General features: G+C 40.9%; 1 protein-coding gene across 1 annotated transcript in view; it reads left to right on the top strand.

Moving 5' to 3' along the window:
* LOC129194296 (uncharacterized) overlaps positions 1-25,825 on the top strand; it is a 50,894-nt gene extending 25,069 nt beyond the window's left edge. Inside the window, exons 4-8 of the mRNA XM_054799430.1 lie at positions 3,595-4,081; positions 4,233-4,288; positions 10,693-10,746; positions 24,173-24,218; positions 25,653-25,825. Of these exons, the coding sequence (XP_054655405.1) occupies positions 3,724-4,081; positions 4,233-4,288; positions 10,693-10,746; positions 24,173-24,218; positions 25,653-25,825 (687 nt within the window). The 5' untranslated portion in view covers positions 3,595-3,723. The remainder of the gene's footprint in view (positions 1-3,594; positions 4,082-4,232; positions 4,289-10,692; positions 10,747-24,172; positions 24,219-25,652) is intronic.
* Positions 25,826-26,236: the final 411 nt, after the last annotated feature.

Here is a 26,236-nt window from a genome sequence, read left to right as displayed (position 1 = left end):
TCTTATACAGTACATATTATTCACTTCCTGCTTTCCATATAATATTTGTATATAATAATCAGTGTAATAATAAATAATAACAATAAAAAACAAGCACGACAGAACATGCTTGTGTCGTGTATCCTCATAATATGAGAGAAGGAAGCAGGTAAAAGTGAAAATAGTGGTTACACTAAATGCCAAATCTGTTTTCCTGAACAGTGAGTGTGTATTCAAAAAAAGACTAAAAATACAACAGGAGGCAGTTAGGTAGCATAGTCCTAATACTGATAGGTAGCATAACCGGAGTGTCCTCCAGTCCGTTGGGTGACTCCCTATGAAGCCCGCTTTCTCAATACTTTTGTAGGATTTTTGTATGAAATCACTTTGCTTTTTCTCCTACTACGACAATTTTTTCACTTTGACGCAAACCTCAGAAGTTCTTGCTCAACGTTCAAAACTTTAGATACAACCTCAACGGTCAGCAATAGGGATGAGCGAGTACACCACCATCTGTATCTGTTCACTAGGGATGTATATCTCTTTGCATTAGACGATTCGATTCGAATCTTGATACAAAAATTCAGAAACGATATTTTTAAATAACATAACGATTCGATACAATTCGATGCAGTGTAAAAACAATACGATTCAATACGATTCAATTCTATTCAATTCTACGGTGAATGTTTGTTGATGTACAGTAGATATTAATCCTACATTATAAAATAAAGATGCCAATTATATGAAAGTGCCATTCTTACAGTCATTCTAAATGTATAAAAGAGCACATCATATCTCCAAGCATCCTGTAAGGCACTGGCAAAAATAAAGTCAACTGAATAACATGTCAAATGTACAGGTATATATCATTCAGACCCAGAACAAAAAAAGACTTGCTGAATGAACATATTTTTCTTTGATGGGATCAATATTTTACATTCTGTATTTTATATCTAGATTTTTTTATAACATTTAAGGTTTTACATTGCGAGAAATGGAAGTGGAGCCACCAAATGAAGTTTTGTTGTGTACTGCGTGCAATGACAATAAAAAATGTATCTATCGATCTATATAAAATATGACAATGACAAAACACAAGACTTAACCTTCAGTCCAATCAATAATACACAATGAATAAACAGTGCAAAGCCCCTCTTATGTAATGACACATCTCTTCCAAGCGCAGATAAGTAAATAGAAGTATTTGTCATGAGTGCAATGAAAATGCTGTTTTAGCTTGGAAAAGTAAACAATCTCATACTCAAAATGTCATAACTGGTAGTCGTACAACATTTCAGACTGAGCATAGCATTTTCAAAACTCTAGAGGCAACATTTCAAAGCAATGAAGTTAGAAGTTACCATACCCGCCTCTGTTGGTCCGGTTGGTCAAGTTCGTACCCTACTCGAAATTAATCCAAAGACGATCCAAACTTTGGCGGGATTACACCGTCATGAGACAGGTTAGCTTCCCTAGCTAGCCAGCCGGCATGCTTGTAGCTCGCCGGGGCGTGCTGGTAGCTGGCTTGATAGCCGGCAGTTAGCATTCTTGTCTTCAGCCACGGCAAGTTATGAGGCATGCGCGACAATCCTCTCACGTTGTTTATAAGACACCGTCAATTGATTGCTTCTCTCGCGATACCCGGTGCATGTCTCCACAATCGATTAATCTAAAGATTTATGGCTGATTATTATCGATACAGGAGGTTTCCTCCTGGCAATGTAATCGTTCCCTGCTCAAACCGGATATCCGGTCGCATCGGTTTATCGTTCACATCCCTTCTGTTCACCCATCTAAATGATCTGTATCCGTATCTGTACTCAGAGTGTGTGTGGGGCATAAACCGAAAGTGGACGTGGTTTAACCTGAAATGGGTGGAGCTTAAATCTGTCTTATTTTAAGTCTGAAATTGACACGGAGACATCAGAAGTTTCTATATGTATTTGTTATTCAGCTATATCGTACTGTGTATGTGTGTTTGTGATCTGTAAGACTATTATTTAATAATTTTTTCATGATCTGTGCGAAGTTGGTGGCAAACAGGGAATTCATCTGTCAGCCTTGTTCACTGTAGTTTCTCAAAAGCACCGCGTTCAGTACTACAAGCAAAGTTTTCCAACTGATTTTATATCACCAGCCAAATTACAAACAAGCAGACGAAACCCCCTCCCCCCCAAAAAAACACCAGCAGTGAATGACGCAACACGAGTCGTTTACAGTCTTGTCAAATGCACGGTGTACGTAACGAAACAAGTTTACCAAGTAGCTTTAAATACGAGCTGAGGTGAGGAAAAACGTAAAAAAAACATCCAGAGTGGAGGCGACACGAGCCTTTTATAACTCTGTCTTGTCAAATGCACCGCATACTCCTCTCTCTGGCTGAAGGGAGTCTGTCTAGGGAGGGGCGGTCGCTGTGTAAACATAAGTAGTTACCCCGTGAGGATTGTCCTTCATCACGATTACAGATAAAGACGAGCTACTTGTTTCATGCTCATACTCGGAAAAAATGCATTATCCGTAACGGATAATCGTCTAAAACGAGTTACGCGGAGCATTTATTCGCAGGGTTCCTTGAACGCACCATAGTTGTGTTCTCACAGACAAAGTAAAAGTTTCTCTGGTGCTGTCACAAATAGACTTCCTCTTCGTTGCTCCCAAATGCCGGTGCTGGTTGTGAATACACAAAAGCGAGCTTTAACAATGTCATTATGTGTGTATTGAGTGCTCATGTTCGTATTTATTCAATGTCAAGTGAATTCATTCTAACACACTGGCTGTTACCCACACATCATCTTCTCTCTGGAAAACAAACTCCAGGCGTGTTCCAATGGTGAGTCTGTAACTTTTCTGAAACTTTTGTTCAGCGCAGTCAGGCAAGAATGTAATGCACAGCACTTTTAATGTGAAGACTGGAAGTGTGTTGTTTTTAGTCGTTCTTAGTGATCTGCGATACCACTGATTTCTTTTCCGATCCTATACTGGCTAAAATTCAGGCTGGTATCGGCGATAACGATGTGATACTGACACTTTGTGCAAATACACCTAATGTGTCTGCTGAATTGTAAAAAGTAGTGTCCAGTCATCTGTTGTTTATTGCGGTTAATTGGTTCCAGACCCGACTGTTATAATTGAATTTCCGTGATGTAAGAATCAATATGAATAAATGGCATATTCCATGCAGTGTGTAGGTGATGCAATCTAATGTCATGTCGTCTCAATGTAACATTACTGACGCCTCGTGGCCAGAATACTACATACACCTTGTCTTTCAATATTTTTGACTAATAACATCACGACTAATCAACCACGAAACAGTGATCATTTACTAATTAATTACTTTTTAAAAACCACAATAGAGTGAAGGAGCGATATTCGAAACACCCAGCAGCATATTCCATTACATACATAATATATGACAATAACACTACATCTTAGTTTACCTTAGAGTTTAAGCTGATATAGTGAAATGTGTTATAATCTTTTTTTTAGTATTGGTGATCTAAATGCCCTTACATGCTAAACAGATGTGCTCTGCCAGGGAAAAGTAGAAGATACTCTTCCCCTGTTATATAGATTTTATTTGACTTAATTTGATGTTTTGTTGTTATGCAGATTTGGAGAGGCCGGACAAGAACAACAGCAACACCAAAAACAAACAGGACTACATTAGCAAATGTCTATAACGGCCATAAAGACCATACCGAATTGAAACGGTCCTAGTTATTAGTGGTAACAGTGACAATGAAACCGGCCACCGACCCCACGCTGGTGGGCATAACCAAGACCGGCGCCCCAAGAGGCAGCCCACAAAGCCCCCCCGCCCAAGGAGACCAGCAAGGGGCCACAGAGAGGCAACCCCAACCAGAAACAGTGCACCGGCAGGCCGGAGGAGAGCCAACCCCCAAGACCGGTGAGAGAACGCACCCCGCAAGGGCAGACGGGCACCAGGGGCCACACACCAGCGAGCCCAGAGCCACCCCCGCCAACTGGAATAAAGCTTGCCCACGGCTGGGAGCGCCAGCCACCCACCCCCACGCCCCGCCCAGGAACGGAGGAGGTAGCTCTGGAGGGCTGACCTCGATGTACCTGAGGAGTGCATGTGTGTGTATTTCTATAGTATAGGGATGTATGTGAGTGACAGCTAACGAGGCAATCAAAATTGGGGGACAACTGATGTGTTATGTGTTATAAAATGTGTTACACTCCTGACAATGTACCCTGTTTTTTTTGCCTCTTTTTGTTGGCTAAAGTATGGTTCCTGGAAAGCGGCTGTGACAGTGCTCATGAACAAAAGCTGTTATTTAAGGTGAGTACAGAAATTTTTCGATACTACTGCTCCTAACATGCTTCTGTTTTACAGGCTCAGATCAATGGGCCATAACACTGCCAACACATTATGAACCAATCTGTTGTCACCTCGGCACCTACAGTCCATTACGTGGATGACCACCTAATGTACCGATCTAAATGCATCTCTGCATGATGTGGAGAGTGACTGTATCTGCCGGAACTAGTGTATAGTTTGCGTGAAATTCAGCCCATTTACCTTTACTGTCAGAAAAATGTCACCGCAGTTTGTCCCAACTGAAAAAACAAGTATGTTCTACTGTATATTTACAAATAAGGAATAACAGTTCATTCTGGCTTGTGCACAAATAACTTTTAAGTTAATTTAATGCCCCCAGCAGTCCCGCTTGACTCGCACACTGGTTTTCAAGCACAGTGGAGGCGGACAGCCTTCCAGTGTCGCCAAATTATTTGAAGCAAATAGCAACTGATGCAGAAAATGTGATTAGATCAATGTGGGCTCTCCGCTCAGAGGTCTTTTAACGTGTTTTGGCAGTTAATGTAACGGCAGGATGGATGAGCGGCACCAAGGACAAAATAACTCCAGAGACAATGTAAAAATGACAGATTTCATTACGTTTTATGAAAGGTTGATGTCAACCATGTTTTATCATAAATGACAGAAATTTTATATGTGCCGTTTTATTCCCCCTGTAAAAAAGCATATGTCATTACCCTGCAGGGAGAATACTGAAAATGTTCTCATATTTGGCGATTTTTAACTTGAACTTAACATGCAAAATGTCCATGACAGTCATTTCAATGTCTGTGCACCCACACGAAGTGCAAAGTTAGTTCCATATTTTCTCATTGACATGGCTTCCGAGGGAGGGATGACTGATGAACGCATCCGGCTGTCGTGCAGAACCTCTACAGTACTTCAAGCCACTGAGTGGATGAATTGAGTAGATCCTCGTTTTTCGTGTGTGTTACGTTCCACGCCTTCCAGCAAGTAATTCATCCAGTCATGGAAAAAAATAATTAGACCACCCAGTTTATTGATCCATTTTAATGCCTGGGACAACTAAAGCTACATTTGTTTGGACAAATATAATGATGATAACAAATAGAGCTCATAAGAGTTTAATTTAAGCGCTAATATCTAGCAACTTCCAAGGGTGGTCTAATCATTTTTTCAACGACTGTATGCCCTCCAAACCCTCCTGCCTGTTTGACATTGACATTCTCCTTCAATTTCGGATCAACATTTGCAATAAAAGTGGCATGTAATTATTAGATCCAGCTCCAGATCCCTCTTTCTTCTATATATACCCTAAATTGTGTATTAAGCAGCACCTGTGTATAAGCCGCATGTGGCCACGTTGTAAAATGGCGCATTGTGGCATGCACGAGTCCGTGAGGACCAGGCAGCTCTGTATTTGACCATCATGAGCTATGAAAAAACTCCCATCGAGCTTGTCCACCCTTTGGAAATTTCAGGAGGTCATTACTCAATATAGCAGTCTGACTCATCACACTAAACTCATCACACAGCAACTTAAAGGGATGGTTCCGATTTTTTGACTTGAAGTTGTATGACATCCCGGTCAGCGTTGTAGTCCAATAAAAGCGACTTACCCCCCACTTGGTCTCCAAAGTCCAGTTCTGGTCAGATTTCCGTGATGAATTACATAGTTCCACTTAGTTGCTGGGGACAATTAAGTAAAGAGTCTGGTTTCTGAAAACAATATGCGTTCTAAAGATTAAAACATTTGCATCACAGAAATGCCTTCTCAAAAAAATTGGACCTCACAAAACGCTCGGCGTTATATCTGTCTCCCACTGATTCCGTGATCGATAAGAAAAGCAAAGACTTGAGGTGAGAAACACTGTTGAATTCAAGAAATAACTCACAAAGGTGGTGTCCGTGTTGATCTCACTGCCACGTCGGGTCTTTGCCGACATGTTATCACGTCTTCATTGAAGGTAAAAGTAACCTTAAATGTTAATTTATTCCTTTCATTCATTATGTGCATTTTGAATTGTTTTCAGCATGTAAAACTATACTTGTAAAATTCCGAAAATGTGTTTTGTGTTAACATTTTTGGCTTTCTGAAACGGATTCATTGGATTTACATTGTTTCTTTCTGGGAAAAATGTATTTGGTCAGCATTCGTTTCTGTTAGAAGCGCACCTTCGCGAACGGATTAATGATGCTAACCAAGGTTCCACTGTGCAATACAATAGAATGTCTACAGACAGAGAAACTGTGCCCAAACCTTGGGGCGGTAATGTAACATAAGTGGAATTCATAAAATGTATCAGTGAGAATTTGTTTGGAAATCAAATGTAGATTCAGATGTAGGGCAGTCGTGCACATACATCAGACACACAAATCATATTCATTCCCTGAGCGGAACAGCAATGCTCTGACATGTTGCTGTGAAATTGCATCAGCTGAATATGTGCGACTGCATTTCAATGTCAAAGTGAAGTAAGAACCACGCCGAAGGCGGTGGTTAAATACTGTAAATACTGTATATCATACAGTATATATAAATACTGTATATCATACTTTCTGTTTGACATTCAGCAATCAATAATTTCACATTTGAAAAATCACTACAGCAGGGGTCTCAAACACGTGGCCCGTGGGACATTTGCGGCCCGTCGAGTCGCATTTTGTGGCCCGCGACTTGTCTTTAAAGATGACTGTGATACGGCCTGCGACAAGCCAATGTTACTCGTAGGATGCACACATAAGTCTACACTGAACTAACAGTTTTCTATGCCGCTTGCCTTCGTCAGGGTCACGGGTAAGCTGGAGCCTATCCCAGCTGAATGCAGCAAAATATAAACTGTGAAATTATTTATTTGATTCACCCTATTACTGTATCAAGATATTATTGTTATTGTGAGCCATGTATTGCGTGTCGTATCGTGAGGTACCCCGATATTCCCAGCCCTACTCCCAATACTTGATGCGGCCCAGCCTCACTCAGACTCTACCTCCAGCGACCCCCAGGTAAATTGTGTTTGAGACCCCCGCACAACAGCGTGTATTGTGCGACGGCAAGAAAATATCTCACCCTCGTTTTATGCATAATCAACAAAGAGTCTTTTTATCGCTTTCTCCTCCGCTTAAGGTTTGTTCTCAACAGACGGGCTATCGATTGGGCCTCATTTATTATCGAGACACTTGGCGGCAAACCTTTTACTGTCTATTGTGATTTGAGGACAACCGTGACGCTGCTGCTTTTACAGTGCATTCATTTTCACAAATAATTTCCATAAATTTTCACAAAAAAAAATGATAAAGTAAGATAAAAATGTAGCAAAAGTGATACAATAGGAATATATTGCTAACAATAAATAGAAATAAGTTAGAATACACAGAGGCATTAAATAAACATGTACATCCAAAGAATTGAGCATAAACAAACATTTTGACTGAATCGCACAGTTTTTAAGTCATTTCTCTCTATAAACTCAGCAATAACGTATTGGCTTTGTTTGGTTTATTGGTTATTGTTTTTTTAATATTGTTGAATTTGGCATAATCTGTAATTGTCGATTGTTGTTGATTAAAAAACAGTTTAAAAAAGACCAAAAAATAATGGATTAATTGCTCATTCATCATCTCCATATGAATCTAGAACATAATAACTAGTTTATATATTAGCTGTTATCCCGCTATTTGTAACTATAGCAACCATCACATCACAACTAAAAGAAGATGTGTGTGTGTGTGTGTGTGTAAAGTGGTTTTGAGGACATGGTGCAGTGTGTGAGGATGAAAGAGTATTTGAAGGTCAGTGAGGAGGATGTAGCGAGTGAGGGAGTGATGGAGGGGGCAGCAAGAAAAGACAAAATCAACCAAATTGATTAAATGGATTGCTGATGACCCAAAACAAGAGGAAAACTGCAACAGTAAACAGTCCAAGGTTACAATATGCCTGGAGTTCCAACATAACCATGTGCAACCAAAAGAAAGTTTAGTCTTAGTCTTTAGTTGTTGTTTTATTTAAAGATAGGCTTGAAACCAATGCTGCTAATTTTTCAAGTGTCTGAGAATACACACAAACGACCTGTGAGCGCCTTCAGGCGTGCACACTCGTAGTATCACACCTTGAACCTGAGGTCGTTCAACTTCCATTCTGTGGTATCTTGTATGTGTGTGTGTTGAAAAGGTCAGCAAGGTGTATTTCATTCACAATGTAGCTTTCTTTTTTGTCCACTTCAGACATAACAAGTAGGGATGTCCAGATCCGAAGTTCAGGATCGACATCGGCTCCCGGGTCGCTGTATTTTGAAGATCGGATAATATCGGCTTCCATCACGAGATCGGGCCGATCCAGTTGCCAAATAACGTTCGTAAAACTCTGAGCCACACTCCAACATGGTCCAGTAATGCGCCTCAAAGCTGGTTGCCACTTGGCTCCCGCCACATGCAAGAAGAAGAAAACGCAACACCACAATGCAGAAATGCCCGCGGTGTACCGTGGTGAAGTTAGTTTCACGTTGGACGTTGGATAATTCGCTCCAGCTGTTTGGCTACAGCGGTAATTCCCCCTCACTCTGACCGGACTGCTGTGTCATGGTGCGGTGAGCTCGCACGGGAAGTGCCGCTCTAACCACTGCTTCTTTATACTCCGGACTGTCAATAAATGACTATAGCTTTAAAGAGAACGGAACGAAATCGCGGAATTGGCTAATAAAAAAATAAAATATAAATAAAAATATGTTGTTCGTTCCCTCACGCACTGCGTTGCTTGTAACGGGTCAGGTGCTGAGAAACGATTTATCGTGTATTCATGACTGGCATGTTTCATAGCTTTAGTGCTGAGTCTAGCCTCCTGTCTCTTCACTTTGGTTTCCATTCCTTTCTCCCCCTTTACCCTCCCATGAACTGCCTCCCTCATCACACTTTAGTGGAGGTGGTTATCGGCGCCGGCAGATAAAGGCAGTGTTGTGACAAATGAGTCGGAAAAGCTGGCATCTGGCTGCTTGCCACTACCACCTCTAATGAGGCCAGACACACACTGATACACAGGCTGACAGAAGCTCCTGGAAGAGTGGTGTCGGCAGACACAAACATGTCAACGCCGGGGGCTGAGCAGAGGGGTATTAACCACAATCATCCATACATCCATTTTCTATAGTGCTCGCCCTCAGGGTCATCGGTAAACTGAGCCAATCCCAGGTGACAGGAAGTGACGAGGAGGGTTCAGAGTTTAGTTTTAGCTTGGTGTGGGATAAAACGGCCATTTAAGGTTGGGCTGCCTCAACCCCCTTCAGTGCCTCGTATGGCGGATCAACCCGATCCACTTCAGCCACAGGGCCTTTAAATCTTAAGAAAAAACTTTTGAAAACTTTTCTGCTTTACAATATTGGCGAATAGTTTCGTATTGCTACAACAGTTCCTCATTAACAATCAAGATCATGTGAATTAACTCAAAGCTTCTTTGTGTTAATTTGTCTTGGCGGGTGAGTGGGTCAGCCTCCAAACTTCGTATTAGCTTGCCCTTGACATTCTCCTCCAATTTGGGATCAACATTTGCATTAAAAGCAAGTGTTGTCATTATTAGATTAGATTCAGCTCCAGGACCGTCCACTTCTTTCTTCAATTGTCTTTGTTGGCCAACATGCTAACTCATAAAAATACAATCTTGTGATGCCGATAAAGCCTCAAATAGCTCTATGTACAATTATTCCATCAAAACAGTTGTTTTTAAACATGACTAAGATAGAATTAGCAAGCTTAACACGGGTCAATAAAATAGTTTCCTTTAAAATCTAGGCAGTTAAAAGCGTGTTTTTCTGTCTTGCAAGTATAAATAATTTGTTGCGTGCTGGAAAGCTGCAGTGTAGAGTAAAGTGTGAAGTAATGCATGACCCAGACGTCAGCAAAGCACGCAAGGAGACATGACAGCACGGCATCATGAAGGCAGCGTTAGCCATCTTGAGAGTTAACCACACTGTTAAAATGCTAGCGGCGGTCCTTAGGTCGGTTAACTTCAACGTCAAGTTAACAGCCCGTTAAAGTTAACTGAGTTTTTGACAACAAGATAACGTGCCGTTAAAGTTAACGGTCAGTTAAGTCTAGTTAACCAGTGGTTAAAACAATAACCCAGTGTTGAACAACCCGGCCCTGGACTTCATAAGAACCACGATCCAGTGGCACCTTGGTGGCCGCCCCCGGCAGATGCAGGTATGTGTCAACAACGCAAACGCTGCAGAAATTCCAATACGTCCCCTCTTTTTTTTTCCATTCAACATAACAGGCTTTGCAATCTTGGCGGTGCATTTGGTGGCGTTCATTGAATAATCCAAATCCAATGTCATGCTCCACTGTGACTCAGGTCTGTTTGTGTTTATTATTCAGTAGTGTTGCTTCTTGTGTCTCTTCTGTTGGCCTTTCAGATGCTGACACCTCCTGAGCTGGGCAGAGCTACTGGACCCCTGCAGCTGTGCCTCGTGAGTACCATTCATAATCACTTCATCTCAAGCTAGCCAGACCTGGATTATTCCCTTTCTATGCTCCTGCTAACCACACGTTAGTTTGCGACTGTCTTCTTCTGCCGTCCTCCAGCCCAGTAGTATCCTTAGTTATTAGTTAGTATTTTTGTCCTCTGCTTTTTTCCACGGTGCCGCTCCTGTTTTTGCTCCATCACCCTAAATTCCCGTTTTCCCCTTGGTTGTGCATCTCTATTAACGACTGCTCAAATTGCTTGAACTGTCCTCGTGTCGGCATACCGGGATCCATCCACATTGCTCTCACCAATGTGCATACCTGGCTCCACACAACTAGAGCAACAAAATGCAGAGAAAGGTGGCTTCTCTGCCTTTTTTGGCTGTTTCCTGAGCGCTTTTTGCCATCTTAATTATAGCGTTTTCCGACATTCATATTTAAACAATTAGTAGTAGTGCTGAAGTATACGAGATGTCACGGGATTAGAATATAACCACATGTTAGCCGCACTGATGTGTAAGCCACAGGGTTTGAGAAAAACGAGCGGTTTATACACGGGAAATTACGGTAATGTTTTGACCAAAAGTCATTGCTACATCTTGAATGTGCAGGGTCTTTTTGGTAAATACAAGCATGAACATTCATTGTCATTGGTGGACATTCATTTTATGTGGTTACTGTGGTGTGAACTGTCAGGGAACCTCTTGCTTGCTATAATGAATGCTGGCTCTGTGTTTGTTCATGACAGTCGCATATTTACTCAGTTGGTTGGTTTTATTTGCTCCTCGGGATTTGACCTTTGCCACGCAATCTATGTTTATCTGCCTGACAGTCATTCACATTGCTGACTGAATTTAGGATTTAGATGTATGACTGCTTGCAAGTTGTTTGTGTTTGCTTCTTCTGAACGAACAGGCAGCGCTTCATAGAGAGACAGGCAGTCACAATATGCTGTCTCCAATCTGTCTCCAAACAATGACATGAATCAGTGGACTGGATACACTTTTTGGCCACAACATTAAGTACACTTGCGCAATACGATGATGATCTTCCGCTCATGTAGACGCTGGGACACATACACAACAATGGACAAGCGGCAGCGCGCAACGAGACAAACGGAGAGAAAATAACGCCAAGTGACTGAGAGGTCTGACTTTTTTGCGGGCAACGGTTTTGTGAAGCAAATGTATTAGTGTTCCCTCATTTATCGCGGGGGGTAGGTTCCCAAAATAGCCCGCAACAAGTGAAATCAAAGCAAAATAGCCAATTTTTTTTTTTTTTTTTTTTTTTTACAGTTATTACATATGTTTTAAAGGTGTAAAACCCCTCACCATACACGTCATACACTTTTCTCAGACAGGCATGAACATTTACTCACATCTCTCAGTCTCAAAGCTCAAACCTCGTTTGAATTGAAATGGTCAGCCTTCTAGGTCGGACACAAGAAATTTTTAAGTGACTCAAGCGTATTCACTCCTCTGACTGTACCTCTTCCTGGCGCCGTTCGGCTGTAGCGTTTTTGTATCCTTGTTAAAACATATTGGTCCTGGCGTAGTATTTTACTCCTCCTCCTCGAAGATTCATGTACATGTTTGGATGGATCATACAAAGGCAGTGCTGCATGAAGGAGATTGATTGACATTGTGGTCTACAGCCAATCAGAACGCAGAATACATTGGGCGGGTTTTCCCTTAGCCAATCAGGACTGTTGTGGCGCTATATTTAGCCGGCTACACATACTGAGAGGAGGTGGAGGGAAGACATCTTTACTCCAGCACGGCTTCAACTCTCACATGAGTATACACCCTCTACTTGTAGCGGTAGTAAACACAAATAACAGACACATACAACAGAGCACCAATCGCTCTAATACACCACAAGGACGCAGAACAGTTCATACGCTGTTAAAAAAAAACATGCAAGATTGCACTTTAAAGAAATCTGCGAATCCGCGAGAGATGAACCGCGATGGAACACTGTACTGTTTTGAACGCATGTTTTGTTGAGAAGCAAAACGCTTCACTTAAGAGACCCCAGGAACTACTTTCCTCCACAACGAAAACCGACCAGAGCTCGGCTCACAGGACAAAGTGGGGGAAAAGTCACCTCTGATGTACTACACTACCAATGGGGATGTCATACAACTTCATGTAAAAAAATCGAAACTATCCCTTTAACTTATGCAAAAATCGGGTAAATTTACTTCAAGTGCATTTTTTGACTAATAATAGGCCGTATTCAACCACGAAACAGCCCTTCATCCATCTTCTTTGCCGCTTACCATCGCTAGGGTCGAGGGTATGCTGGCGCCTATCCCAGCTGAATTCAGGGGAGAGGCGGGGTACACCCTGGACTGGTCGCCAGCCAATGGCAGGGCACATATAGACAAACAACCATTCACACTCACATTCATACCTATGGACAATTTAGAGTCACCAATTAGCCTAACATGCATGTTTTTGGAATGTGAGAGGAGGTACCCTGAGTAAAAACCCACGTATGGGGAGAACATGCAAACTCCACACAGAGATGCCCAACGGAGAATCAAACCCGCATCTTTCAGATCTCCTGACTGTGTGGCCAACATGCTAACCACTTGGCCATCGTGCGGCCCAATATGATTTATTTTAGTATATTATATAGAACATCTTTTTAAAAAAATGTCATAGAGTGAAGCCTCAAAATTTGAACCGCAAAGTGGCGAGGGACGACTCTATATTCTTTCTAATAAAATAGCCAGAGCAACTTTATAGAACGTCCTAGTAAAGGGTTGATCAGGATGAATGCTTTTGCAATCATTGGAAGTAACTCTTCACTAACAACAAACGCAGAAATGTGCTGAATAGTCCTTGCTTTGTGAGACCTTGAAGCGCTTTGCCTTGAACTGTCAGTCAGTGTCACTCGCAGCCCCATAACCTTTGTTAAACTGATGACCTTTGTTCGTAAAGCGTACTCCTCATCTGTTAGAGTGAGTCCCCAGTGGAGAAGAATCAGCCAAGCGATCTCATCTTGTCCTGCTCTTTCTCTGGCAGCGTGGTGACAGGCCACTAATGGAGTCCTCAGCAGTGGAGAGGAACGCTACTATCTTCATTTAAACACCTTTGCCCACATACTGTCAGCGGTCACCCCTTGTCACTTTACACACTCATTTCTACAAATAGAATAAAAATACTTGCATGTCATAATGGTAAAACTTCATGTGCCCAAATTCAATTTCGAGTATTACAACCTTGACATATGCATTATTAGTCAGCCTCCCTCATCGATGTTTGAAAGGCTGTGATTATGTGGTTTGGATGCCACTGAACAGTGCTGACAACGTCCTCGATGGAAAGCTTTTTAACTGAACCCTCAATTTACTGTCATTGTTTTGAGGGAGACATTCGCTCCACCCACCCATGAGCGTAATTACAGGATGTTTCTTTATAGAACAAATCCATCAGTGGCCTTGTGTCATGCTTTTAAATGCCGCTGTTTTTAACCAAAAACGCTTTTCTCATGAAATTCTCCGTTGGTGTTATCGATTACAGAGTGGTACTGAAGCAATACACATTCTGGTAACAAGATGAGAAGCCTCTCATTGGAATGCTTTGTGTACTTTGACGACTACATGTGAATATCCAGCCAGCCCAAAATATCATTTCAGTAAGTGGACTGCAGTTTAGTTACAGTACAATCAGTGACACGCCGTGAAGTTCATGGCTGGTGAGGCACTGACTCCTTTGGAGTTTTTTTTATGTTAATTAACAACCTGTACTTATACAGGTTGCTCATTAAGAGGATAACAAGAAAAAGAAGAAAATAATTGACTTTGGTTACATTTTATTTTCCAATACTTTTTAGTTGAATAACTGAATGAATGCATAAAGCACATGCACCCTGTCCTTCTCTAGGAAAAATTCTGATCCTTTATTGTAAGTTGCAAACCTGATCACTTCCTGCGGACCTTAGATATATAATCCTCCATCAGTCAAATCCATCATTTATTCAGCAGAGCATAAAAATATCTTGCATTTGACTTGCTGCTCTCCAACTGTCCAATAAAAGCACTGGCTTTTCCTCTCTATGGAAGGACAGCAGGGGGACGCACTTTCCAGCTCACGCACGTCCCCGACCCCTTCAGGATGAAGCGAGTACTGCATGCGCCTTCACAGGCTGTCATGCATGTGTATGCAAGTAATGGTGGCGCTGTAGCTTGGACTGTTAAGGCAATTTCAGCCAATCAGAAACGTCATTTGCAAAGACGCACAACAGCAAACACGGCGATTCACAGGAAAAGATACATGTGGACTGCTAGCAAAGTTGCTGTTCAGTCGTTTATTTCGCAATTGTCAGCAAAATGTATTGAATATAAAACTAAAAATTGATGAAACGTGTTCTTTATTCAAATGTAGCAGATTATCACTACCATTCTGTGAAGTGTAGCTCATTTTATCGTCATGACGGAACTCCATCGGCTGTGGCACTATCACTGCTGAAATAATTCTATGTGTCTGGCAAAGTGTTCTTGTTGAATTGCCTCCACGACAGTAGTTACAGTATGTAGTATTATGCATGTAGTATTTTGTTTACTCTTAAACACATAAAAACGTAATTCATCGTGACCCGACTGCACGTCACTGCCTAGATCAGGGGTGGCCATTACGTCGATCGCGAGCTACCCGTAGATCGCCCGAGGTAGCTCGCATAAACGTCACTTTGTCGTTGTCATATGACATCAGTCAGCCGACATGAAGCTCCCCTCCTGATTCGCGAAGCTACGCACGAAGATGCAACTTTCATCTTTATTATTCTGATTATGGATGGACTAACTCTGCGGTAAGATGTTTATATCTATAACAAAAGTTATCTGTTTACTTGTAGCGGCTAGTTACGTAGAAAAAAAGTCTATTGTTTACTGGCTTTGCTTGGCGTCATGAACTCTCCTACAGAAATCAGTGTTTTCTACACGTTCGCTTCTTAAACTATTATTTCATGATGAAATTAAAAATGTGCCCGTTGGTGAAACCTTTTCAATATGTTGCCTTGACTTCGGCTGCATTGTCTTTTGCATCATCATTTTAAATTCTTGTATATGGGTAATGTTTGATAGCAAATGCTAACTGGATGTAATACATGACCTGTGTACCCTAATGAACGTTACTTAGCTAATTTGACTGACATGTTACCAGTACTCAGGTTATGTACACCACTATTTAGGAGTTATGTGTAATTATCTTTATTTCCATATTGAAGTGAATTACGATAGGAACTACTTTGATTACCTGTAAGCTTTGAAAATGCGAATGTGAAATACTAATCATTAATATTTACAATAGAATTTCAGAGTTTACTGGTTACATTTTCTGTATGTTATATGTTTTATAGAAAGAGGTACATCATTTTGACTTGTGCTTCTCTTCAGACATCTCTTATTAATACAACAGTTAAGGTACATTTTCCACACCGGTGTGTGTGTGTGTGAGTGTGTGTGTGTGCGTGCACTGCTTTTAAATGAGTTGTGTTGCACTCACAGGCGTCCAGACAGGGCAGGTATGTGTAATGATTATGTGAGTCAGCACTTAGCTTCTCTTGGGGCTTTAGCATTTTATGATTGGACCTTGGAAGTCTTTTTCAAAATAGCAGATAAGAGTAAAATCCACTTCAGCTTAACTGTGATGTGAGCGAACAAACTTAATAACCACCCCTTAATAGTAAATCATTTCAAAATTCTAATTAGGTCAAATCTCGAGTCTTTTAAATAAATATTTTCTTGGTGTTTCTTATCTACAATTCCGCATCACCTTCTTAGTTTGCACAGTTTTTGCTTTAGCGTTCACATTAAACTCAAATGGGCAAACATGTTTAAAGGGCAATGTATTAGTTATTGTACATATAACACGCATATATATTGACGAATAATCAAATATAACTCATATAACACCAAGGATTCTTGGGCTTTAATCTTGCTCGTCTCCTGTGTCATCACACCACTACTTCAGTATATTTTTAATTTAAAAGAAATAAATGTATTGTATACGTTGTGTGCTATGATTTGAAATACACTACTTTGAAAGATTTAGCAGACACATATTTGCACAAAGTATCAGTGTCGGATTGGTATCGCCGCATCGGATAGCAAACCAGTGTTATTATATTTTTTTATTCCGTTTATTTTCAGAAATATCCGTGTTTTTATTGTTGTGTTCGTATTTTTGACATTGCTGTTAGATTATTTACAAATGAAGGTAATAAGTTCTTGGACACAGGAGAGCTTTGGGGGAAAAAATCCAAAGGATTTGCTTAAATATGCATATTTTGTGACCAATAATAGGCCGCATTCAACCACGAAACAACATGATTTATTAATTACTATATGTTTGAAAATCCATGATGGAGTGAAGCCGCCAAATTCGAAGCGCAATGTGGCGAGGGTTGACTGTGAATCATTTGGGATGTGGGCCTCTGCAGGCAAAAATGACCCAAGAGGTCACCTCTTAGATGCAGCACTAAAGAGCAGTGATGGAGTGTGTGGTCGCTACCCAGGAAACAAATCTCACAACATCGCCAAGCATACATCGCCTACAAGGGTCAATGCTGGCTGTCATTTCTCATTTTTCCTGCTGCAATGAATTGAAAGTGTAGGAGAAGTTGACCCTGAGGTGGACACTTGAGGATTAGATATATTTGTTCAAAAGGTTTTTGAAAAGAAGTCGAGATAAGTGATTGTCGGTGTTTCTGTCATTCCCTCGGGTGCTGCTTGTCCTTTTTTACATTTAAGTAGCCATCAACCCGAAACAACATAGAGCATTTAACCTTTATATGTGACTGTGTTTTTAAAAAAGACACAATAACACAACTGCACCATAGAATAGAGAGTGGAAACAGTGTTGAGGTCTTCAACCATGCAAAATGTAGTCTGGCGAAGGGCAGGTAAATAAACTATATGTTGGTATTGAGGTTCATGCTAAGGGGGGTTCCTTACCATGAAAATATAGTGTAATATTTGAGGCTGGACAGTGGATACTCAAATGGGAACATGATCAAATTAAGTCACATGACTCACACACACTTCATTCACTGTGTATCAAATTAACCTAACCTCCGAGGTCAAAAAAGTTCCAGGACTGGCGTCAGAAAAGGTATACAGTAAGCCCTGGTAAGTAATAAGTGAATTTCCGCAAAGTAGTTTTCAAAATTAATTAAAAAAAACTGAATATTTTCGTAGTTAGAGCATAGAAAACCGGTTTAACTTTCTCAATTTTACCAAGATTAGAGCCCTCTAGACAGGAAATAACACCCCTACAGTCACCTTTACACTAATATTACCCAACATATTTAACATAATTAGAGAAAATAAGCCATTTAAGATATAAATAATGATGAGTTGGACTCATGAGTGTGCTAATAACAAAACGAGCGAAATATTGTTCGTTAAACAGAAAATGTATGCAAATCGAGGAAACATTTTGGCCTAAATGTTTTATGTTAACCGAAAAACACACTAACCGGGGTGTATGCTAACCGAGGTTCCACTGTATTTCAAATACAAACTACAAGTTTCCCCTTCCTCCTGGGGTCTAATGCAACTCCCCAGCCTTCTCTGCCACACCTTCATGCACTCCTGGAAGGATTCTTTTTGTGATCCTCTACAGCTCCGTCATCATGGCCGTCTTAATGTTAATCGTAATCATCTTAATGTCTCGGAGTGGATGATGCACCCTCACGTCGGAAAATGCGATCAACATCAACATTCCTGAAACTTTTCTAACACACTTTGTTCTTTTTCTCTGCTTAAATTACTGAAACACTTATCTTTACATCTTTTTCTACAAAGCGCGTGCTTATTGTACCGTACGTATGCCGCTACCATTTCAATTAAAAAATATACAAGCCAACTCGTATGTTAAACAGATCAGTCCATGAAATTATCATCATGATCCATCGCGGAAATAGACCATGACACCGGATGAAGTTAAAATGAGAAATTATGAGAGCAGATTATCAATGATTACCTACAAATAATAATGTCACTAATCTTGTTTGCTATCTTAGATTTAATTTCCTTTGTAATTTTACAGTGAATACTGTCAGCGTTAATGGTGGGCGGTCTCGGATTTTCAAAATAAAATGACCCAACTGCATTAGATTTAGTGCCACCCATGCCCGTCCCTGTTATTTTACAAAAGTATACCGTCATTTCCGGTGTATAAGTCGCGCTCTTTTTTGTCATGCTTTGAAACCTGTGGTTTATACAGTCGGGACATTTTGCGCGCTTCGAAGCAGTCATTTTGTGCGTGCGCTCTCATCATTAGTGATGTGTGATACCACTGATTTCTTTTCCGATTTGATGCGGAGTAAAATTCAGGCTGGTATCAGCGATGCCGATAGTTTGTGCAAATTCACTTAACGTGTCGGATAAATGTTAAAAGGTAGTATATTTTAAATCGTAGCATAGCTCATAAAATCAAGAATGTAAGACCACTGTTGCCGGCGTGTTTCGAGGGGCTGGACTGCTGCGTGCTGGGGAAGACAGCATGAGCTCGCGACAAGGTAAAAGGAGAGAGATGTATTGTTCGGTTCCAATACTTGAAGAGGACGACTTTAGTGGTTTTAGTACCCAGGAGGAGGACGAGGATAGCGATAAATTATTTTTCTGGTAGGCTACTCTTAACTAGTCCTATTACACGCACTGTTCGGCACTGTTTGGGGAAAAAAAGCATTTATTTAATAAAAAGTTTTAAAACTCTTTCTGTGTAACATCTTTCTGTGTACTGAACATCCCATGTAACGACGTGGACACCTGTGGCTTATAGATAGGTGTGGCCTTGACTTGAATTGACAGCATGGCAGTAAATCACTGCCTGACTAAGCTAGTCTTCTGTCTCCATTCTGCAGCAAGTTGGCTTTGTACCAGTACAGAGGGACTACGTTTGCTTGTGAGGCAGCTGGCCACTTTGACAGCAGCGATTCACTTGTGAGAACAAATATCTGCAAATCCACTGGCAGCTCTGCACCACTTGGCAGGGATATAACATCTCAGCCAGCCCACAACCTGGATTATGATAAAAATATACACCTGGAGGCAACATGGTGGGTTGTTTTGTCTCTGCACATCTTGTTCTTCAGCCTCTGTAGACATTTAATAGGGAAGTATGTCAAATTATTCGAAACTCAGCTAGTGTGATGCTTGCTATGCTTGTACATAGGGTGAAATTTCAGTCAGACAAAAACCAAAATGTACAAAAACTGAAGCAGTTGAATGTACATTAAGTTATTTGTTACAGGCACCCAAAAATATTAACAAAAAATACATTTCATAGAGAATAATTCTAGTTAAAGACAAATAAATATGATGAAATGGACAAATTAATTTTTAACAACACTTGTACCATTATTAAAAAGCTCTTGTTGGCATGTGGAAGACGGTGGGGAGGCGAGAAGGAGGAGAGGAGGTTATTGTTTGGAAGATGAATCCTCCTCCATAAGAACGTCGGATCGCTTGCGATCTCTCTTTCGTTAACACCTTTACCCCTTTTGCAACATTAAGTTCCTTCATTTTTTTCTTTCTTCGCCAGAATTTATTTGATTGCCGCCGTTTTGCAGGAAAATACTCTGGAATAGTTACGAGCGGGCATGACGGGGACATTAATTCCAAGCGGTGCCGTTTGTTGAGCTGATCTCAGGTAGAAGGAAAAAGGTGATAAGCATACATCGCTCACTCAATACGTGTCATGGTGCATCCCTTGCTTCTTTTACATATCTTCTGCTTGCCCTGAAATAATCAATATCATTATAAAATGTTTGCATTGACAGCCTGCTGCCTCCATGGGTTAGGCTTAGGCCACTAGTGTATTCATTTCAACATTTACTTTGAAATATTGCATAAAATAGTGCATAAAACCAGTGTAATTTCTTAGGGTTTGGGTTAGGACTAGGGATGAGCGAGTGCACCCATCTAAATGATCCGTATCTGTATTCAGGGTGGGCGGGGCATAAACCGGAAGTGGCTCCAGCCCCGACCGCGGTAAGTGAATTTCCGCCAAGTAGTTTTTTCAGCATAAAACCTGTTTGGTTTTTAACATTATTAGAAGGCGCTAGACATGAAATAATACCCCTATAGTCACCTTTTCACTCACATTACCCAATAGAGTAGCTATAATCAGAGAAAATAAGGCATTTAAGAGACCAATAAGACTCGTGCTCATGTGTGTTTCAATACATGTCTTCCGGACGTGTGGACAGGAAGTGACATTGGGGATTCAGAGTTGAGTTTTAGGGTGGAATAAGTACGGCCACAACAGTAGCCTGTGTTGTTATTATGATTATGATGATAATTATTATTATTGTGCCTGCGCCTGAGATAATTCAAACCGGCAATAAAAGGCTGTCGTTGGCGATGAAATCTGGTGCGTGTTACTCGTGACACCTCGTGGCAGTTCATCAACCACATCTCGTATTGCCTTTAACTCTTTGTATTTCAGTTCTTTAAGAACCCTTTTACACTTGCAAATGTTTAGTTTAGGCTAATAATACATACAATTTGCTTAAATATGCATTTTTTTGACTAATAGGCCGTAGTCAACCACGAAACAGCAATCCATCCACTTTCTATGCCGCTTATCCTCACTAGGGTCGCAGGTATGCTGGAGCCTATCCCAGCTGACTTCAGGCGAGAGGCGGAGTACACCCTGGACTGGTCTCCAGCCAATCATATAGACCAGGGGTCACCAATGTTTTTCCGTGTGAGAGCTACTTTTACAAAATGAAAATAGCCAAGAGCTACTCATTTTTGTAACATTTATTTTCAGAGCTTATTTTAAACCCAAATATGCTTGTTTTACCAGAACATGAACAAAATGCTGGTGTCCACAACTCACATTTTGTATTTCAGAATGCATTTCTTTCTACTGTTCTTTCATTATGAACTTAAAACCTGAATGAAAAGCAGGCTTGTGGGCACCTCATGTGGTCGTGGGGGGCTACCTGGTGCCCGCGGGCACCACGTTGGTGACCCCTGATATAGACAAACCACCATTCAAGCTCACATTCATACCTATGGACAATTTAGGGTCACCGATTACCTAACCTGTATGTTTTTGGAATGTGGGAGGAAGCTGGAGTACCCGGAGAAAACCCATGCGTGGGTTTTGCGTGCGTGAGATTCGAACCCAGATCTTCCCGATCTCCTGACTGTGTGGCCAACATGCTAACCAATAGGACATCGTGCAGCCAAAACAGCAATCATTTATGAACTAATTAATTTTGGACAATGTGATCTATATATGTTTCACTTTTCTGTCACGCTCACAACAACTATGGTGTGTTCAAGGACAAAACATTATCAGTGAAGCATGAAGACATAAACTGTGGGCTTTTTGCACAGTGGTGTACATATGCTGAACATTGTACCTGCATTAACACGCATTTCAAATTTTTACCAACTTAGCGTGAATGAGGTATGTTTTCTGGGCTAGTTTTGGAGAAAAAAAGAAAAAAACAAGTCAAGTAATTTGTGGGTGACTGCTGAATTGTGAATGTGTGGGGATCCACTGTACCCAAAATAAATCAAGAATAGTGACACACTAATCTCTTTGAAGGTCTGTCACATGGGGGTGTAGTTGCATTTTTACCCAGCAATGTTAGTCGGAAGGGGGCTTTTGTGCTTGGCTTGCGAGATCCCTAGACCTCAGCGTGTGTGATTTATTTATGTTTTTGTGGGGATATATAAAAGATCTCCTTTATGTTCCACTTCCTCCCACTAACCTTGATGACCTTAAACATCAAATAACAACAGCAATCAACTCAATGGATTGTGATATGCTGATGCGCGTAGCTACATTTAGCTGGTTTGCTCTGATGGAAAAAATGGTGCAGAAGCTGTACCATCCAAGTATCCAGCCATGCCATTACACTACATGCAAGTACACTATACTGTATGTACTTTATTTTCCTGAGACTTAATGTGATGTTGCCCTTAATTGGCTTTCAAAACTGGGCAATCGGTGGATTCATCACTGAATTTTGATGGGCTGCCTCACACTTGTGTGTTTCCACACCCGTTTCTCTATTGTACGCAACAAGATGAATTCAATTCATATATGTACATACGGTATATATAATGTGTTCCATTTATAGTTTTGAGTCCTTGTTTAGTGTGCACATGTGACAGAATGAGACAGGTTTAAAAATACCAATTTGCCTTTTAAAAAGGGCAAGATCCTCACTGATGAAATCATCAATCAAAGATGCCCAGACAGGTAACTATACATTAGCTAGTGTTAGAGATTGATGATACCACAGTCACCATGGCTTAGCTGGGAATATTTGCCACTCCCATTGTTACTATAGATACACTGGTTGATGGGTGGGATTGATGGTGTTTCAGTGACTCCTTTGTCATCCTCAGCGAGCCTTTAAAGACATTTCTGTGAGTGATGTCAGAAGGTTAATGGCATTGCTTGCCATCTTATAGCAAGTGAAAGTAGCCATGCATTTAATGATCCTCTATGAAGGCATGCAGAAGACATGCATGATGACTTCCAACAGGGGACGCAATAGCTGTTGGAGGCAGAATAGGGTAAAGCAGTGATCCCCAACCCCAGGGCCGCGGACCGGTACCGGGCTGTGGGTCATTTGGTACCGGGCCGCACAGAAAGAAAAAAATAATTTCCATGATGTTTTATTTTGAAAAGTGGCCGGATTCTCTCTGTTACACCGGTCTCACTTGACGCATGTCCATTGTACGTGTACTAACTTTCTCTCCAATGCTGCTGTATTTTTAGCATTTTTCGTTCACCTCAAATTTGGTCTCAAATGCTGATACTAATATAAAGGTAAGTTTTGACGACTTATTGTGTGCTAATGTGCACATTTGTCTGAAGTTAATTCATGCTAGCACACTGCCTTTTACCACACACGTCAAACAGCCATGTAATCATCTCTCTGAAAAAGTTGAACTGGTGGATTGTGGGTCGGCATTCATTTTGTGCTTTGAATGTGATGTTGTTCATGTCTTAGTTTTACACAATACATAATAAATAAGATAAATTAGATCGCTAAACGTACGACCCCCCCCCCCCCCACCACCACACACACACACACACACACACACACACACACACACACACACACACCCCGGTCTGCGGGAGATTTATGGGAACACAAGTGGGTCAAAAAAGGGGGTAAAGCCATAGAGTGAAACTTTAAATCAGGTAAATGTATATATAATTAACTATCAATCACAGAAGGTCAGAAGTATTTCCTATTGGGGTTTTAACATTTTGCATTAGCAAACAGAAAAAAAATGAGGGAAGCCTTCAGCGGCATTACATTTCATGGCAGTACCATGCGGCTGCTTACATGTAGCACTTGTACAATGCTGCGGACACGTCTGTCGTCTTGTGTAACCTTCATTGTGCTGTTATTGATCTACGTTCCATTTGTATGCAGGACGCTGACAGACCGCAAACACGTAACACCCTGGCACAGCAACATGGTAAGATGGTCTTGCCATTAAAAGTCAGCAGGGAGGCCAGCATAAAGTACAGCAGATGTCTCACCTCCGCCTGTCTTTCCCTCTCTGTCTTTTTCACCCAGACAAACACATTTGTTTTGTTGGATTTAGCTATTCATTCTGTATGTACCAATGTGCAGATTAAAATTGCACCACACATGTATGAACACTAGATGGCATGTTAGGGTAACTAATCAAGGGTTTCTGGCTTATTGGTTTTAGAGCTACATTAAAGCTGTGGTTGGTGGTGTTCATGAACAAATTTGCCAGTGTTTTGTGAAATACCTGAAATTAAAGGTGTATTTTTCAAATTGTCTACTAATTATTGATTATATTGTCTTTTTATTTGCCTTTAATCTAATTGTAGACATGTAATTTAAATTTGCACAAAAAATGGTGCTCATTCAATGAAACAAATGATATATATATATGCCCGAAGTCAGCTGGGATAGGCTCCAGCATACCCACGACCCCAGTGAGGATAAGCGGCACAGAAGATGGATGGATATATATACTGCTCCAAAAAATAAAGGGAACACTAAAATATCACATCCTAGATCTAAATTTATGAAATATTCTTATGAAATATTTTGGTCTTTACATAGTTTTAATGTGCTGACAACAAATTCACACAAAAATTATCAACTGAAATCAAGTTTATTAACCCATGCAGGTCTGGATTTGGAGTGACACTCAAAATGAAATTGGAAAAAGACAGCACCTGTTGTCTATTCCATTTGCTCAACAGCATGTGAAATTGATTGTCAATCTGTGTTGCTTTTAAAATGGACAGTTTGAATAACAGCACAGCAGTTTTGACTGAGTGTCAATTGAATGTTCCCTTTATTTTTTGGAGCAGTATATATATATATATGCTGTAAAGCATATTGGCGAAATAATTGAGTGCGGGCAGTGTGCCACCCATTGGTTCCACACATGTCAGCAAGTACATTCTACTTATACTCATTCTTTTTAGCTCACAACCACATAATAGAGTAATTACTGCCCACAAACATGTTTGGGTTTCACACAAGACAAGAACCAAAGGCTGTGGCATCCTGTATAGGAATAGTTAGTGTATAAATACATTTCACAGGCACTTATATGACCAAAACATGTAGAACACAATGGATGAGTTTGTGTCTCGCCTTGCAATACAAAAATAGGATTCTCACGGTGCTTTTCATGGACATAATCCTTGGGAGAGGAGAAAACACATCCAGAAAGTTCCACTTTAAAACTGTTGAGCCTGTTGTGTTGTTTAATTCGTTTGACATTGTGTGGTTTTGCGAAGGTGCAAAGTGAGCCAAGACCCGTCACTCATTCACAATCATCATGGGTGACGTGTTTTTGCTGAAATAAAAAAGGTAAAATTAATGTTTACAGTGGTAATGGTTGTCTTTTTTGTGTTTTCAGGATTATCGCTTGCTGTTTATACACGCAAACTAACAGGTTGCCAATGTCACACACACAGAGGGAGAGAATGGAGCAGAGACAGCGCTTCTGATGCACTTTCTCTGATATACTGGCAAATTCTTCATGCTCTTTTCTGTAATTTTAGCAACGGCCTGTGTCTTTGGTCTGTGTAGCCTTCACGACCGAGTGCTTCCCGGATGTGGCATGTGGCAATGGCACTCTTTAAAAGTATGTTTTGCGTGGTTTTTGTGGAATCTGAGCCTGGTAAAACGAATTATAAAAAAATAACAATCATATTTAACCCAGCATGTTTTGAATGTTTGAGTTTCGTCACATAGTAAGTCACAAAAGCTGCTCTGATGGAGGAGCTCGAGTGGGTCTCCCAAGGCAAACAAGTCATTGTCGAGGAACTATACAAAAAGTTATTCAGAAGACCCAATGAAAAACAACTAATGGAGAGAACGCACCTCTCCCGGATGTGGGAGACCAGGGCCGAGCACCTGGTGCTTGGGCCTTCACCCGTGGGGCCACCAGGTGTTCTCTCTTCACACTGAAGGCAGCCAGTTGAGGTGGCTCAGGCATCT

This window comes from Dunckerocampus dactyliophorus, chromosome 14 (assembly GCF_027744805.1).
Source record: "Dunckerocampus dactyliophorus isolate RoL2022-P2 chromosome 14, RoL_Ddac_1.1, whole genome shotgun sequence".
Lineage (NCBI taxonomy): Eukaryota > Metazoa > Chordata > Actinopteri > Syngnathiformes > Syngnathidae > Dunckerocampus > Dunckerocampus dactyliophorus.
The sequence above is the reverse complement of the archived record's forward strand: the minus strand, read 5'-3'. Positions and strand labels throughout refer to the sequence as shown.